The following is a 17,331-nucleotide window of genomic DNA, read 5'->3' on the forward strand; positions in this document are numbered from 1 at the left end:
GCTTTCCGTTAAATCATTGGCGTACGTTTTAGTTATTTTTGCGGCAATTGTGGAAGAAATTAATAAATGGACGCTCACATGATTTGTAACTCTTGCAATATTTTATAATACAACAGTAAATACAAAGCGTTAAACGTCACCAAATGTTGCAATGTATCTGATTCTAGGAAAAGCCAGAAAGTCACTACCGCATTCAGTCATCCGTATAATCTGGCTTCAGCTCATTCCTATAATGAGATCATATGCCTGATAGCTATTACATATTTTAGGCAAAGTAGAATGGCAAAGATTGGCTATTGTGTCCTCAAATGTACCCTGTATCCGATAAAGATACATTACAATACCTCACATAATTAAGCCACCTCCGTTTGCGCTTCTGTATTTGGTATCAAAATAAAACGTCCGCTAGCACATGAAGGCATCACAGAGCTATCCTTCGGAGGAATCTAGCCAATCAAAACGCGTCATGATTGTCATGTGACGAGCCGACTGGTAAATTACGATTGACTGGAGAGTTGCCGATAGTCAGCTACTTCTCGATGTACAGTTAGGCAAAGCTGACAACTTTTTGCCTTTGTTGGAGTTTGTTCGTGTCTCACGGAAATACTTTGCTGCCTTCTCCGTCTTCAATAAGCAACGTTTTATTTGGATATTGTTCCCATTATGTCAGCAAAGAGCCAAACAGGTGAGATTAGATAGCGTATTTTGGCTGTGCCAGGAATGCAGTTTATGACCCGAGGTCGACTGTTTTTACCGGGGAAGTAGCATCACTTTTTACTGTAAACTGTATGCAAAGAACCAGCACCATTTTAGTAGTTGCTAGAGTTCAAACGTCTCTTGCAAGCTTACATTGTGTTAACCTTCTTTTAACTGGATTGTTTTTTTGGGGATATTTTTTTGTGTGTGAAAATGTGTGTTACTAAAGGATAACGCTGTTTTGTTTTTTTTTTAGAACTTAACGTTACCTTAACTAGCTAAGAGCTAAACGTTGCTTTACAAAACTTTACAAAAAACGTAATTAAGTAAAAGTGTTAGCTAAAAGTGGAAAAGCAAAAGTAATTTAAAGAAATGAAAGAGTGTGAGAAAAACCCCCATTACTTTTATGAACGTTATACGTGCTGAAACTCAATAGTTTTTTTTTAAAATATATATTTCCCCTCATATAATAATCATAATAATAATGATATAGGTTGAGTTCCGTGGTCACTGTATAGTTTTTTGTAATATAGTAAATTGAAATAATAACAATAATAGCCCGATCTACAGATAGACATCAAGTCCACGCGTCATTCTCTGTCTTTCAGCTGTCCACGGACCAGGGCAGCGTGCTGAGTTCAGGGGTTAGCTGGCCTACTGTACCCCCAGTAAAGGGTCGCAGCTGCACTGAATGCTGGGATGCTACGGAAGGGCAGCGGCAGCAGCAGTAGTGGTGGTGGAGGCGGTGGAACAAAGCACACCCAGAGACTGCCACAGAACCTTTCCGAGACATCTACAGAGCCTCTATCAGCTGGATCCAGTAAGACCTTGAATATGGGGCGCAGTTCAAAGAACCCAAACCCTCTGAGCAACATGGGCCTTACCTCCCGCCTGATAGGGGCACCCGGAGTGGATGTCGAGTATGTAATGCAGCTGGTGAATGATGTGCGGTTGTTTGCTGATGTGCTACACAACCTCAAAGAAGCTTTCCAGTATAAAGGTAAGTTCAGGTAGAGCTGGAATGTGGGGGATTGTGTGGGGGCTTTGGAGGTCAGGGAACCATAAAATGACAGATGATGAAAGAAAATGCACCCTGGGCGGTAGTGCATGCGCCATTAACATCAGATTCAAGGACATTCTTGAGGTTATTTTATGATAACGTACTATTGTTAGCACCGTACCTGCTTTGCTGACAGGTACTAATCCATCAGTTATGATTTCTTTGATATCCTAAGTCACATTCAAGTGATAGTTGAGAGAGCATGAAAAGAAAAATAAGAGCAGGAAAGTTAGTTTTTCCAGTTACCTAAGTATCTGAAATCAAGCAGCAGTGCTGACCGATGGTCTAGAAATAAAATCCTTGCTCTTTGAACTGAGAAACTAAAACCCAATAGTTAAAAGTTCTCTGCCAGCAAATTCCACTAAACACCAATTTATGTGGCATCATGTTTTCTTTGTTTGGCCAGTTGTAGCAAATTCCACACACCTAAACCTTTTTATAGCAGACTGTAGTGAATATCTTGTTTTGGAATCACTATTACTATATCACACCTTCACTAACCACAACATTTAGTGGCACACGAAACTGTAAAACACTCTGAACAAAGTGCCCAGGAAGACTGTGCATTTCATTTGTGATATTACCTCCCAAAGTTTGCCACCATAACAGCCAAAACCACCTGTGGCATGTTAGTGTGATAACAGCCTCACGTCAGCTACACCATGACTACATACTTTATACAGAAGAATACAGGACGAGCAGAGATTAGAGCAGAAACAGGGTTTACATTCTTTCTGTTTTTCTCACTTGGCTTTGATTGCTCGGCACTTGTTTGGAGACATATACAAACACTCTGCCCACACAAATGCTTATTATTTCACACATTATAAATACTGATAGTAGCTTGCTGTGAAAGGGCTGTTAGAGCTTTTTTATAATCAGCACTTAAAAGTTTAAAGTTGTCAGTTTAATAATTGATGACTACTAATGTTAAATTGCAGATTATAAGTGTAAGATTATGTTAACCTTATCTCCTACTGTACTCCTAAAAGACACACATATGCTGGAGTACTACTGTAGCTCTGGTAAGAAGGAGTGAGTTGTTTAGCCATTCCTCTATCTTGGGGGAGGGGGTGAAACCTCTGTGTGAGAGAGAGAGACTTGGTTCTTGTCGTGCTGAGTGTTACTCTGAGCCGTCACAAAAACATTTGGGGTATTTACCTCCCCAAGAACAGCAGTGCTTATTCATCAGGTGGGATGAAATCATACCGTATGACCCCATAATGTCATTTGAATTAGTGTTTATTATTGCCGAGACACTGACATAAGCAGAATGGCAGACCAGCGTGTGCAAGATGCTGTTGCTGCATTGTGGTTTCCTGCTCATGCAAATGTAAACAATGAGCCATTTTTAATTAGCAGTTAAGCAACAAAAAGTAACGAAAGATGGTAGGAGAAATCAAGCATTTTAGTCAATAGTTCTAGTTTAAGTAGAGGCTATGATTGGAGACTTAAAGAAAGACAAAACCAAACAATGCCCTTTCATTTTAATTCTAGCAAACATGAATCCAACAGGTATAGTACTTTGAACTAAAAACTATCTTTAAAGCTTAATAAATCTTACAATCAAAGTCTTAAGACCATTTCTTAAATGAAATGAATGAAATAGATGGATGAATGAATGGTTTACAGTAGCCCTTTATAGTGTAGGAAGATGGCTCAGCTTTTCATTTAAATCAGTTTAATCATACATATTGTTGAAAGTTTGGGGACTATAAAACAATGGGTCACAACACATGCATAGACATCAGGCATTCACAAAGGTTCTTGGTCATCATCTATGTTTGTCTACTACATTGTAGCATCCCTTGTTGACTTGGTGATGAATTGCTAATCTTATCATCTAAATCTTTAAGTCTTAAATTTGATTGGAGTTAACATATTAACAGCAGTTTCTATTTCATTTTCATGAAATCGTTTTTTAATATATATATATAGGGGAGACCGGGGATAGTTGTAACGTGGGTCAGTTGTAACACTTCCAATTTCTCCAATCAGGGCTAAGTTTCAAATGATGTGACTCATCCTGTGCATGCCCAACTCAGTTCTGCTATCACATGTGAAAAATCAGCACATTTTGTCAAAAACAGACAATTTAACACCAAAAAAAGTAATTTGTATGCCAAAAAGTAAGTTTTTCTACTTCATTTCAATTTCTAATAGCATTATCTGCTTTGCAGTTAAACTCATCAAACTTAAATTATGTTATTTGTTTGTCTATGGGGATATATTCTGTGTAGGTCTTTAGTGCTAATGTTTTAGCCGTTGGCTGTAATGTTAGCTAGTTCATGGCTATAGGAGTCTGGGTCAGTTGTAACAGCAACAGTCTGGGTTAGTTGTAACAATAATGCAGATGTTACAACTTACCACACTATTACTTTAACTTATAAGTTACAAGTTGGGGCAACGACATCAGCAGAGAGAGGTTCACTGGTTGCTTTTGTATATGCGGTTAATGCCATTGGCAACACAATTCCTCCACTGTTTGTGTTCCCACACATACATTATGCAGACCACTGTGTCAGAGATGGACCAGTAGGAAGTATTGGTAGTGGAAATAAATCAGGATGAGTGCAAGAAACAGATTTCCTCATCTTTCTGAAGCACTTTGCAAACCACACCAAGGTAAGCCATGATAAAAAGTAATGGAATTGCGATGCTGGTGAACAACTACATTTTTTCAGGTTCATTGTTATGTTCAAAATTGGTGCAAGAGTTGTAGGTTATAATGCCCACTGAGCCAATGAGGCCAAACTCAAGGAAGACCAACCAAAATTAATGAAATATTCAGTTGCAGAAAATTCCATAACTTGTCTTTTTTGGGGGGTTGGGATATGTTCAAAAGCTAGATTTCTGCATTCTGTCACACACACACATAGCTACATTAATGGCTCTAAGTGCATTCATGTGTTGAATAAACAAAGATTACATATTAATATTTTGTCAGTACCCTTATTTCATTGTGTTACATTTCACCCCAGGATATGTTACAACTAACCCAGACTATGGGGTTAATTGTAACATTTCACTCTTTGTGTTTGAGACCATACCATGCAATGGGTAATTGTGTTGCAGAGAAAATAGCTGCACTATTTAATAGCAGAGACATGTAAATACTTTGCATTACATTTTGAATCCACTACCTTAAAAGAGCTCCAAGTTACAGACAGAAATGTCAAAAATGTTACAACTATCCCCGGTCTCCCCTATATATATATATATATATATATATATATATATATATATATATATATATATATATATATATATATATATATATATATATATATATATATATATGTGTGTATGACTGAACCATGAATTTACATCCTAAAATATTCAAATCATTAGGGTTATTAAAGGGGAATGTATACTGTAATTTCTGCCTCAATTTGAAACAGTTTTACTGTTGTGTGATTGGCAGCATGCTCTATGTGTCCTTTACATGAACAGACATACAGCCTCAGCGACAGGAAGAAGGTTTTGAGAGAGGTGTGGAGGAGGTTAGCGAAACGTGTGTCGTCTCTTCTGTTATTCTGTTTTGTTGAGCACTCTGTGTGTGTGTGCGTGTGTGTGTGTGTGTTTTCTCTCTCTGAAAGGTGTGCAACCTGTTGAGATCTTGCAAGCTTTTATTCCTGTTGCAAATAGGCATCCCATATAGGCATCAGAGTCCCATATTTCCACTTATAGAGCAAATGTTAGTTTGGAATACACTTAATTTTCCACTAAGAGCTCACACCATACTTCCAAGAGGCAACACATTAGCACACAGCATGTTTGGTTGGTGGAAACCCACAGAGACTATCCATGGCCATAAGTTTGAGTTAGCTAGACCACCCACATACACACCATGAACTTAACATCTAATGTTTCTCCATAAATAGATTGTCGTGAACATTTACTCTTTGTATTATAAGTGGGCTTTCAGTTACAATGCTCACAAGAATGGTTAGCTAGCAGTAATCAAGCTGTCAAAGAATATGGTCTAAGAAAAGCATGTGAGGGTGAGTGACCTTTGATTGAGTCGGTGACCCCTGTCCCCATGCTTCTTTTATCCCTAAATTACCTCTATCCAATCTCACAGCCTATAATCAATGAACCTTATTGTGTTATCCCTCTACACAATACTCATAATGGTGTTATGATCCTGATGTAATTGTTGAACTCTAACATTAGAGTTGATTTGCCTGAAATTGTAAGTAGTGAAATGTTAACATGTAATTTCAGTATATTGTTTAGCCCAAATCTTTGCTAAAAGAAAAGTTGAGAAATTATATAGTGAAATCACATATAATCCCTTTATGTGATTGTTGTCAGTGTTGAGTCAATTTCCTTTTGATAGAATATTTCTGCACATCTGGTGAGGATGAATGGCCTTTATGCCAGTATTAGAGCATTTAATAGTATGAATGTAGTGCACAGTACTGCAGGGCCAACATTAAAATGCAATGAAAGTGTCGGGGAAGGTTCTTCATTGTTACGTTTCCATTTTTGTCTGTATTCAGCTGCAAAAGACAGTTTGGTTAATAGTTTTAATCAGCATGAAAAAGGAGTCCTCTGCACGCAGTCTAGCTGCTGTCCCCCTCCCATCCCCCCGCTCTCCTGCATACTCTGCATTCCTTCTGAACAAATGTTCACTTGTAGCTATAGTGCCTTCAATAGACTACTGGAAGGTGCGAAGCACATTAATGATAAAAACCTTGCAAAATAAATACACTTTAAATTTGAGGCCACGGTAACTATTCATAAAGTACATAGCAAAGCTTGTCGTGAAATTACAGTTATAATAAAAAAGGAAGAATAATAACCTGCTTTAAAGGGAGTAAAGAAGTATTTCGCTGAATGAATGTCACATGTTGGGCAACAAGCTTGATAGCATTTCATATCTTTTCTTTTGCTTTTAGAATTTCACACTAAAATATCTGTTTTTGTTTTTTGTTTCTTGATTTTTCTTTCTTTCTTTTTTTCCCTCAAAATGTTGAAATTGGTGACGGAGCTCACTACTTTGTCCTTCGTCAAGCCAAAACAATTTTAGGAATGTGTGTTTAGAAGTATCCATTGTAAGTTCGGGATATTGGGGCTTAACGGGATGAGGTTTTAATTTTAAATGTCTCTTATGACAACAGCAGATATGCATCGGAACAGGATACAAAATATTATTTCCTTACAGTTTTCTTTGCTCAAGAGAGTCTGTATTTCTTATATTATTGTTTTAGCCTCAGGTGCAGAAGAATTTCACACCAGTACCTACCCAGTTGCACATCATGGTAGATTAGACATCTTAAATCATGAGCCTAACCATGAGCTTAAGAGCTTATTTAGTCATTGTATGGTTTTCATTGTACAGTGAGTTTGTCCAAAGATAAACTAAAGATGATGTTCTTCACACAATCTAGTTCTTTTTAAGAGGATTTAAATGTCTTTAAATGAGGAAGAACTGAACAGAACATAGGCCTGTGAGTCAGCTAGACTCATAAGCCCATGTTCAGCTATTAAAACTGTTGGTGTCATCATGACACTCTGATAAGATCTGGCTGTACTCCAGTTAAGCTGCATTGTTCTGTGCCTCACTGTACCAGCCTGTAACTGTGTTGTTGTCTAAAGGAGCAAATGTTCACTGTTGTGCATGACTTGTTTAACTTGATGCAGACCGTTAGAAGCAGTTAGAAGGAGTTTTTTTTTCTTGAATGTTTTTCTGCTCATAATGTTTTTTCTTGAGGTTAAAAAAAGGTTAAAACTTTGTCAGTGGCTCTCAGAAATGTTCTGTCTTTATCACTGAGCAGGGTCATTTGTTTTACGTCTATACCTTTATTTTTTTATTTATTTAGTGATTATAAAGCCACTGTGGGGGGAAAAAACAGCAATAGCTTCCACAAATATCCTTTTTCCCTCACTCATACACACACACACACACACACACACACACGTAAGTGCTCCTGTGCCAACTGAAGTGGCCACTTGCAGGTGGCGCCTTCAATTGAGAGAAAAGCTGAAATCTACCACATAATGGTTTAATGGCCTGCTGCTCTTAGTAGAAAGAAAGGCTAGAATTGTTGGGCAGTAACTTTCCCCTGTGATGCTGAAGGATGTTTTTGTGCAAGCTTGTGGTTGGGGTGTGTTTCCTGGGGTGGGATTTATGGTTATGGGCTGTGGATGTTTGTGTAGGACAGTGGTCATGGAGAGTGCTAGATTAGGCACTGGAGCTCCTGCTAGCAGGGGATGTTACTGCTGCTGATTGGGTCAGACTCTTGAAATTTACAGCTGTGGGACAGGAGACAGGCTTGCAGCAGTGAATGAGCCAAGGCCAAACTATAAAGGGTTTTTTTTGTTTTGTTTTTTGTAGAGGAACAAAACCATCTACTGTATGTTGTTTTTCCCCAGCTCTGACTTTAGGAAGACAACAAAAACTTTGTGCCTGTCCCCACAAGTTCTTAGTCTATTCGTTTTACATGTCTAAAAGCATCAGTCATTTCTCTTGCCCAAGACAACAGTTTCTACAAACATTTATCAAACAGTGTTATTTAGCCAAGTAGGTGGAGATTAATTCTCACTTCTGTACTACCAAGTTCTCTAGGTGAGGTCATCACATACCTGTGCCACAAACCTCTGTAACAGTGCCAGGCATTCATCGTTCTTGTGATCATAACAATAGCCTTGAAGATGACACTATTAGTTCATTAACTGGCTTGAATCATTCTTCAGACAATAAATAAATGAATAAATAAATATTTCAAATTCAAGCATTTGCTGCACTTCTCTAAAAATCATCATCATGGATTTTGGACAGTTCGAAAATGTCACTTTATGCTCTTAGAAATTATGCTTGGCATTTTCCTTAGAGTTTTATAAACATGAATAAGGGTGCAAATAACAAAAATTAACAATAATAATAATAATGATAATAATAAGAATAATAAGAATAATTCAAGTCTCTAATCAGAGAAATTCAAGAATACATGTAATGAAGTGATGCCCAGACCTTACTCAGTGTAGTTCACTATTAGTCCGAGAGCAGGTAGATGTTTATGGGCTGCCCACTGTTTACTGTCTTTGTTAAGTCTGGGGCTCACTTTGTCTCCAAACAAGGCATGGGAAAGAAAGAGCAGCACCCAGCAATGCTGTGTTTGTTTAGGCAGAAGGGGAAATTAGTGCTTAGAGACGGGATCCTGACAAAACAATTCCACCTATTCCATATCAAGTTGCAGGCAGCTCAGTAATACCAGCAGAGTATGATACAGTGATGTTTTCTGGCTTAACAGTTTGCTGTTGAAGACATTTGTGTATAATCTCTGCTTGGCTTATTTATTTCTATCTGTGGGAAACACGGAAACAAACAAGTGGCCGTTGGAGGGGGAGTATTTGGGTTGATGGCTGATTCACCAATCAGAACAGTGTGTCATCAACCTGGTATGTGGCACACAGATATACATCTGAAACTAAATCTGAAAATCATCCGCTGCAGTGCGGTGTGAACGTGTCACCTTTCCTTCTTGAAGAAAAGAACGAAAGGTCTTGGTAAAGCCCTGCAGCTGTTTCCCAAAGCAGCGCTGTGCCACCAGAGATCCTGAGGCTTGTTTCATGTCGAGCAGATCGCGTGTCCAGACAGGCCAGTTGAAAGCTTGTTGTTATCAGTGGGGGGAGCAGAGGCTGTAACCTCTGTCAGGCCACCTGAAGATTTGGATTAGATTGGTCTCTGCAACCACTACACTCACAATGAGCTTTATTAGACACAATGGGTACCCACCTCCCAAACACACACACATGCACGCATGCACAGACACACACACGCACACACACACACACAATAATCTGCGAGGCAACATTAATTTAAAGGCCCAACGTTTGAGCTGCTGTATGACGTTAAAGTTAAGTCACCACAGACCTGCTTAGACATTGTACTCCGGAGCACATGTTTTGAGTATTTAGGAATATAATGGCATTATATATGTGGGTGTTTGCAACACACTGCATAGAGATTTGACAGCAGAGAAGCGGATTATTCTGAATGAGTGGTTTGAGAACTTTTTATTGCCCTTCTTTTCCTGGTCACTAGTTTTAGATTAATTCCTTTACCACTTTTCACTCTACACCCATTGCATTTTTCAACCATGTTATTTAGAATCGATTAGATGAAAAAAGGCTGCAGATGTTAAAGGACTTTCAGATTAAGTCCAATAGTATGGTCTTGTTTTCAAAGCATAATGGACACTGAGGAAAATCTTTATCTTTACTAAGAAACAATAACAGCCATTGGTTTGGCTTTTTATTTGTTTCAAGTTCGTTTGAATATTATTTAACCATCCAAGTGGCCAATACATTTAGAACTAATTCTAGAAGCATGTCTACCCAATATGCCATGATGTTATAGAGCTTAATTAATTTATTAGCAGTTTATGACATTTTAAAAGCAACAGTACCAGCTATTTCATGGTTGCAGTCTTAATTATGCATATGTATCTGCATTTTCCTCTGTTTAAATATATTTTCCTAAAAGAGAATGAGATCTTGATCTTGTAGGAAGTAAATGAAGTAGACTAAGCCTTAAGTGTGGTTGGGACAACACCAGCTCATCCCACCACTGTAAAGAAAGACAGGGGAGGTTTGAGAATCACTGAGGTAGGTAGGGGGTCTTCCTTTAAACAATGTGGCCTGGCTGTATGCCTCAACCCTGTCATCTCTACCAGAACAATGGAGTGGCCCCCACAATCACCAGCGAATTTCCAGTAAGCTTTTTGATGCCATTGTTGTGACAAAGCCACTCATCCACTGCTTTTTTTTTTTTGCTAATCAGCTTTCTGACTTGTCTCATGCTGCAGTAAGCAAAGATACTCTTATACAATTTTAAAAAATAAAAAAAGAAGCAACAATGGTAAACACTGACCTTGCTTTGGCAGCTTTATTCATGTTCCTAACGTTGAAAAGTCTTTTTGGTTATATTTTTATTTGCATTTTTTGGGTGGAAATTAGCTGCAATTTAAGTAACCTCTCTGGGCCCAGACTATACTGGCAGAAAAAAGGAAAAGTATGTGTAGCTTGGTCAGAAAATAGTTTAAGTATTTTTGCACAGATGGAATAGTATAATGTCTGATATTTTTATATGCAGATTTTTTTTCACAAACCCTTGACTGAAATGTGGAAACTGTTTTTGCTTGCCTATTTATATTCCAGCAAAACAATCCAGCAGGTTTCGCAGGTGTGGTGCAAAATGTTGTTTCAGTGGATTCATGAAACTCTTCTCTCATCAGTGTAGATGCTGTCTTTATTTGTTCATGCTCGCTGGCAATATGTTTATCATTAATTGAGATTGCTGGCTGCTATTTATACATTTGTGCCATTCCAGTGTAGTGTTTTAGCTCTGCACAGTGCCACATGTCTGACAGCAGGCAGTGCAGCAGTAAACAAAGGATGAAAAAATGCCTTTTTTGGCTTCAAGTATCATCTTGTAGATTGGTTCAGGACATTTGTCCTTGCTGCCACAACATCATGGCTATTGTTATTTCCTCACAATTTCTGCCCCCTATAGTGGTCTGAAGAATAGATTAGTCTAATTAAATTCTTTTCTTTTCAGAGGAAAAGGAAATGGGTGATTCTCATCTACACTACTGCTGTGATACTGTAACAGAACCTTCAGTCATGCTCCACTAGTGTCATGCTAAGTAAAACAATTCTCAGGTGTGCATCTCATTAGGACTGGCTCTTATATGCTAATATATGACTCACACATGCCTTTGATAAGAAAATCTTCAAAAGCCAGTGAGCTAGCCACTCAGTCCCTGAAGGGGGTTGGGGGTTTGGGGGTGGTTAAAAGGAAGGAAAAGGTGCTTAATGAAGACCTATCTTCAATAGGTGGACTTCAAAGTCTGTGTTGCAAGGTCAGGGCCTTGCACCTTGGGGGAAATGACCAAGTGAACCACCTGCTGTAATGGACACCTTTTTGTTAATCCTTGGGTGGAACCTTTGGACAGGGTATGAGGGGCAAGATGGACCATGTTGTTAAGCCATTTATATTTTGTGAATGATAAAAAAACAGGTCTTGTTGTTACTAACCTAACCTTGCCATTCTTCTTCCTTAGTCTCTTTGAATTTCTTTTAATTAAATTCAGTGTCTGTTTTTCCAGTCATTAGTTAAATGTCACAGATGGTGAGATGTCGAAATTTCAAATGGTCCTTTTTACATTTTTTACACCAGCCAGTTGGATTGGTGTGTGTGTGTGTGTGTGTTTAAAAAAGAGTAGGAAGTGCAACAAAACCACTCCCAGACTTTCTTTTTCACTCCCTCTCTAATTCCTTTTAAATTTCCAATAAATTTTGTCTCGCCTCACCCTCCTGGCTGCTAGTGTAGCTTTGATGAAGAACAGATGAGTTTCTTTTCTCAGCCGGTGCCCCTGCTTCTTCCAAAACAGTGAGTTAAAGATGAATTCACCTATTGTGTGGTGAAGCTTACAGGGCTTCTGGTGATTAGGTTGGATCAGAGCAGGACTCCTCTCCTGTTGTTGCTGTGTTGTGTGCATAGGTTCTTTGTGTCACATGATTTATTGTTTTTCCCAAAGTGCTCAGCTGTCTGTTAAAACCCTGTCTACGACCACTTGGAATGATGTAGAAATGAAAAAAATCAGAGCAGCTATGGAATTAGAAAGAAGACAATCTGCGGGTAGAAAAATTCTTGGTTAGATACGCAAAACTGTTCTTCGGCTTTGCGTGGTTTTACAGGAAAGAGATACCTTTCATAGCAGTGATACACTGATGCAGTGTGATAACATAAAGAAAAGAAAGTACAGGAGTAATCAGATTGCATTTTGCACATTTTTTTTCATGTCGTCATCTTGGGTAACTTTACTGGCATTCAAAATATCTTGCAGAATCCCCCTTAAACAAAACATTCTATGTTGCTAACACTGTGTAGAAATTTCATTTCTACATCCTTGTCCACAGAAAGAGCCCTATGACTTGTATTCATTTTACAGATTGTATGGAGCACAAAGTCCTTCCCAGTACTGTTGCACTAACCATTCCTAATAACTAATAACTAATAATAAATATTAGATTTACCTGTCCATCAGGACTGAAATAATGACAGAAACTATAGATGGATTTTTGGCTCACTTCTGACTACAAAAACACACAAAAAACACGTCATCATTTCAGGATTCATCATCTCTCCATGTATATGAATATTAAAGTTGTGACTGAGACAGATTAACCTGTTTACAACATACACCTCTTCCGTTGTACGTGTTGTCACTCTGCCTGGAGGAAGCAGAAAACAGCTTGCATCACAGCAGTTTCATGCAACCGAGATCATTGCTGTCACAACCACAAGCTTCTGTTTTCCACCTTTAAACTGGTAGAGACACAGCTATAGACACTGATTAAAAAAAAAAGTTACACAACGTACAGTTATGTGAAAAAGAAAGCACACCTTCTAAGGTTTTATACGTCAGGACATAATAAAAAAAATCTAGTCCTTATCACCCTCAATAAATACAACATCAGATGAACAACAACACAACCCATATTTGCAGAACAAATTGTTTATGCATAGTTTTATTTGTACCATAGGTATCATATAAAAAAGTTATACTCAGATACTAAAAATTGTTATCAGATTAGATATTCATTTACAACAGTATAGATAAAAAACAGTCCCATCTTTGCCTCCTCCAGCTGACACACAGCTTTACCCAGCATGAGCAGACAGAAATAAAGCCCTTTCCCGTAACTTGCAGCGGAGCACATGAATACTGGGCAAAGCATCTCAAAGTTCCTGTTTTGACAGCATCCAAGTATTAAGCAGTTATCTTAAATGGTAATCTGACCAGTGCACACCTTAACATTAGACATTTAGCTATTAGCAGTTATCAGATTGCCACATTAGTTGTAGGTTATAAGTAAGATAGCAGGTAGCAGCTGTGGCGAATTAACAAAACAATGGCATTAGTGGTGGCACTAAGTAGCACTTCCTCTCTGGCAGTTCCATCCTTTGTCCAGTATATCCACTAACCTTCTATTGCACATTTCCAACCCATCTCAACCTTATTCCACTTAGTTTGTCTTAAAAAAGCTCAACCTGACCTGTCACACTGATATACACATTTTTAATCTTGCCCCTCCTTTTTACTCCTAACTAAAATCCCAGCATTTATTTAACTCTGCCACCTCCAGCTCAGCGTCATATCTTTTTGTCAGTACCATAGTGTCCAAACCATACATCATACCAGCTCTCACCTTCTTGTATACTCTTCAGGCTTGCGTCACTCTCTTCTTTATCTCTCTTGTGGATGGTTGACTGCACGTATTTAAACTCATCTACCTTCACTGCCTCTAGTTCTTGCATCTTTGCCTTTCCACCTGCCTCCCTCTCATTTACACACTATCTATTCTGTCCTGGTTCTACAGACTTTCATCCTGTGTCTCCCAGTGTATAGCACCCATTGTAGTCCACAGATACCATGGAGACTCCAAACTGACCTCATTTTTCAGCATCGCCTTTGCAAACAAGAAGGACGTCAAAGCGAATCTATGATATCATCACACCCTCACTTTGAATCCATCTGTCACTGCTACCGAACACCTCACTGCTGTCTTGCTGTCCTAATATGTGTCCTACATGACCTTGACATGCTTCTCTGACATGCTTCCCTTCTGATCTTATCTATATTTCTCCCCACAACACTCTCAAAGCAAACATCACATTTGTATTGCTGTTTCTCAGCATGAAGCTACTGTATACTGCTGCTCAATAATCACTTCTCTCCTACTCATCTGCATAACTCCACAGGCATGTTATCTGGGCCAACCAGTTTTCCACTTTTCATCGTCTTCATAGCTACCTTTACTTCCTCCTTGCTAATCCTCTGCGCCTCCTGATTGACTAACTGTCCCTCTTTCTTTCATTTTCATCATCCTTGACTTCTTCAAATCTTCTGAACACATTCTTCACTTGTCAGTAAATTTCCATCTCTCTATTAATCATCTATCTATTCTATCTATTAATCCAGCTCTGCGTTTCAGTCTCTGCCTCACTAATTGATAAAAGTCATTTTCTCCTTCCGTGTCCAGCTTTACATATAATTCGCTATAAGCCTTTTGCTTTGCCACACCTAGGCTCCCAGTACTCCTGTCTGCTTTTGCCATAAACTTGACTTTCACACTATTTCTTTGCATTCCTTTGAATATTTTCCTTCCCTTCCACATTCCACCACCCAGTTTTCTGTCTTTCCTTAAGAAATCCAGAGGATACACAAGATACCTTTGTGGTCGTTTCCCTCACCATTTCAGCGGTCCTTTCCCAGTCATCTGGTAACTCCTCCCTACCACACAGAGCCTGTATCAACTTCTTCCCTGGACTCTGGAAAACATTCTTCCTTCTTCGGATTCCTCCATTTAATCCTTGCTTCTGCTTTCATTCCTTCTCCTTGATTTCTATCTTACTAAATCTATTGATCAGGAAAAAAAAATTACACCAGTATTGTAATCTTTATTTTTCTTTTAAAAGCTTCTTTAAAAGCTTCTTTTTATTTTTTCATTAAAATTTTCCCTATAGTATTGAAAATGGCATCATAGCAACACTACTTTGTACATAGAGGAGTTCATGGTCAGATCAGTGCTTGCAAAACAAGCCCCTCCACTACCATGCTTGACAGTTAGTATGGGGCGTTTGTGTTGATATGCTGTGGTTGGTTTCTGCTGAACATTGCGGTATGGTCTCATCTGTCCAAAGGAAATCGTTCCAGAAAGCTTGTGGTTTTGTTCAGATGCAACTTTGCATTCGTGAGCGGTGCTGCCATATTCTTTTTAGAGTGAAGAGGCTTCCGCCTGTCAACTCTTCCAAACAGGTCATACTTGTTCAGTCTTTTTCTAATTGTGCTGTGATGAATTTAATATGCTAACTGAGGCCTGTAGAGTCTAAGATGTAGCTTTTGGGTTTTTATGCAGTTTTTCAGAACATGACGGACTCTTCATAGTTTCCAAAAATATTTTAAAAATATTTGTGAAGTATTGTTTGTGACACTGACAAAGGAATGCCAAGAATTAACGTGACATAACTAACTTTAAAATGCAGTGTAATGGTGCTCATTTTGACTAATAGATGAAAATGTGTGATTCGTCTTGTTATGTTCTCAATACTTTCATGTGTTCTCCTTTTTTTTCCCTCAGAGAATTTGGAAGGTCTTCAGGAGGTGGTGCAGCAACGTTTGGCGGAATTAGTTCGCATCCTCAAAATTGTCATTGGCAAACACCAGACGCTCAACTCTTCTGACATTCTGGGAGCAGCTGGCACAGTTATTGCTAAGGTCAAAGGTGAGTAGTTTCTCGCTAGTATGCATGGATGAGACACACAGTTGAACTTGCACACTGGCACCCAGATGATGGTCAAATATAGATGCGTGGAATCTCACGATTGTAACACTGATGTCAGCATATGGGTCTACGTCAGTCTCTCAGATCGGTGTGGCAAATACGGTGCTGGAATATTACACTGATCTCTGTTTGGTTAGGGTCGGCTTGGAGAAATGTTGCTAAAAGCTCACACTGTAAGAAGTTGTTATTCCTTAAGCAACAGATCCATTTCCTGTCTCACAAATGAACACAAACAAAGGGAAGCTCAACTGAGAGGTTAATCTGCTGGAATTGAGATCCACTGCAAGTGTAGTTCTTCTCTTGATTTGAACTCAAGATAGATATATACATATTTCAGCTAATGTGGAAGCCTTCAACAGAACTGATTGTCGATCTTTACAGTCGCATTTGTTCTTTGTTTTTACCTGTGTTGAAAGGTGTCTGGATGTCTGACAGGTCACCTGGCTTATCTCAATATTTGTGTTGTGACCTAATCCTTAAAAACACTCAAGAATGCCTGTTTGTAGCCTGAGTGTTGCTTTGACAATGATGAGAATACAAAAGGGAAACAAAATAGACAGATTAGCCAAAGAAATTATAGGCACTGTGAAGACTGATCTTTACTGATGGCATGAGTCATAAGGACAAAGAATTACACCAGCTTAGTTTAGACATATTTATGCAGCACAAAGATTCTGAATAGCTGCAAAAAATCTATTTTTTTTCTTTTATCTCAGTTAGAGAGTAAATTATACATATCAGATTGATTAAAACATTAAATGACTTCGTTGATGTAATTTTAAATTTTAGAATATGTGCTGTCAGTTATATATTCTAAAAGCTATAGCTATATTTTAAATATCAGAAATTTTCTAAAAGAAAGATGAAGTAGAACTGAAGTGAAGAGAAAGTAAGCACTAGTGTGAAATTCATATCCATACCCTGATATGAGCTAAGTTGGGTGGATCCCTAATTAGAAAAATATTTCTCAAAATATTTTTCACGTCCTGGCTCTCCCTATGGTAGCTGGGATTGGATCCACTTTTCCCACAACCCTGATGAAGACAAGCGGAAGAGAATGGATGAATTTTTGAATTTTAAAAACCTTAACTATTTTTAAGTATTCAGTAAAACTAAAACTGGACAAGAGTACGCATGAATCAAGACCTTAACCAAGTTTATTGAGTCATTTGGTACTTGGAGACAACAGTTTCTTTCTTTAGAAAAGGCATTGC

At 38.4% G+C, this 17,331-nt stretch overlaps 1 protein-coding gene across 1 annotated transcript in view; it reads left to right on the forward strand.

The window, feature by feature from the left end:
- Window positions 1–567: 567 nt before the first annotated feature.
- The window catches only part of LOC146613144 (rho GTPase-activating protein 29-like), a 32,197-nt gene continuing 15,433 nt past the window's right edge, over window positions 568–17,331 (forward strand). Inside the window, exons 1-3 of the mRNA XM_085377783.1 lie at window positions 568–685; window positions 1,305–1,696; window positions 15,914–16,057. Coding sequence (XP_085233909.1) covers window positions 1,396–1,696; window positions 15,914–16,057 — 445 coding nt within the window. The 5' untranslated portion in view covers window positions 568–685; window positions 1,305–1,395. The remainder of the gene's footprint in view (window positions 686–1,304; window positions 1,697–15,913; window positions 16,058–17,331) is intronic.

Source organism: Diplotaxodon limnothrissa, linkage group LG18 (assembly GCF_057381915.1).
Source record: "Diplotaxodon limnothrissa isolate DT_005_m linkage group LG18, D_limnothrissa_male_GT1.1, whole genome shotgun sequence".
Taxonomy (NCBI): Eukaryota; Metazoa; Chordata; class Actinopteri; order Cichliformes; family Cichlidae; genus Diplotaxodon; species Diplotaxodon limnothrissa.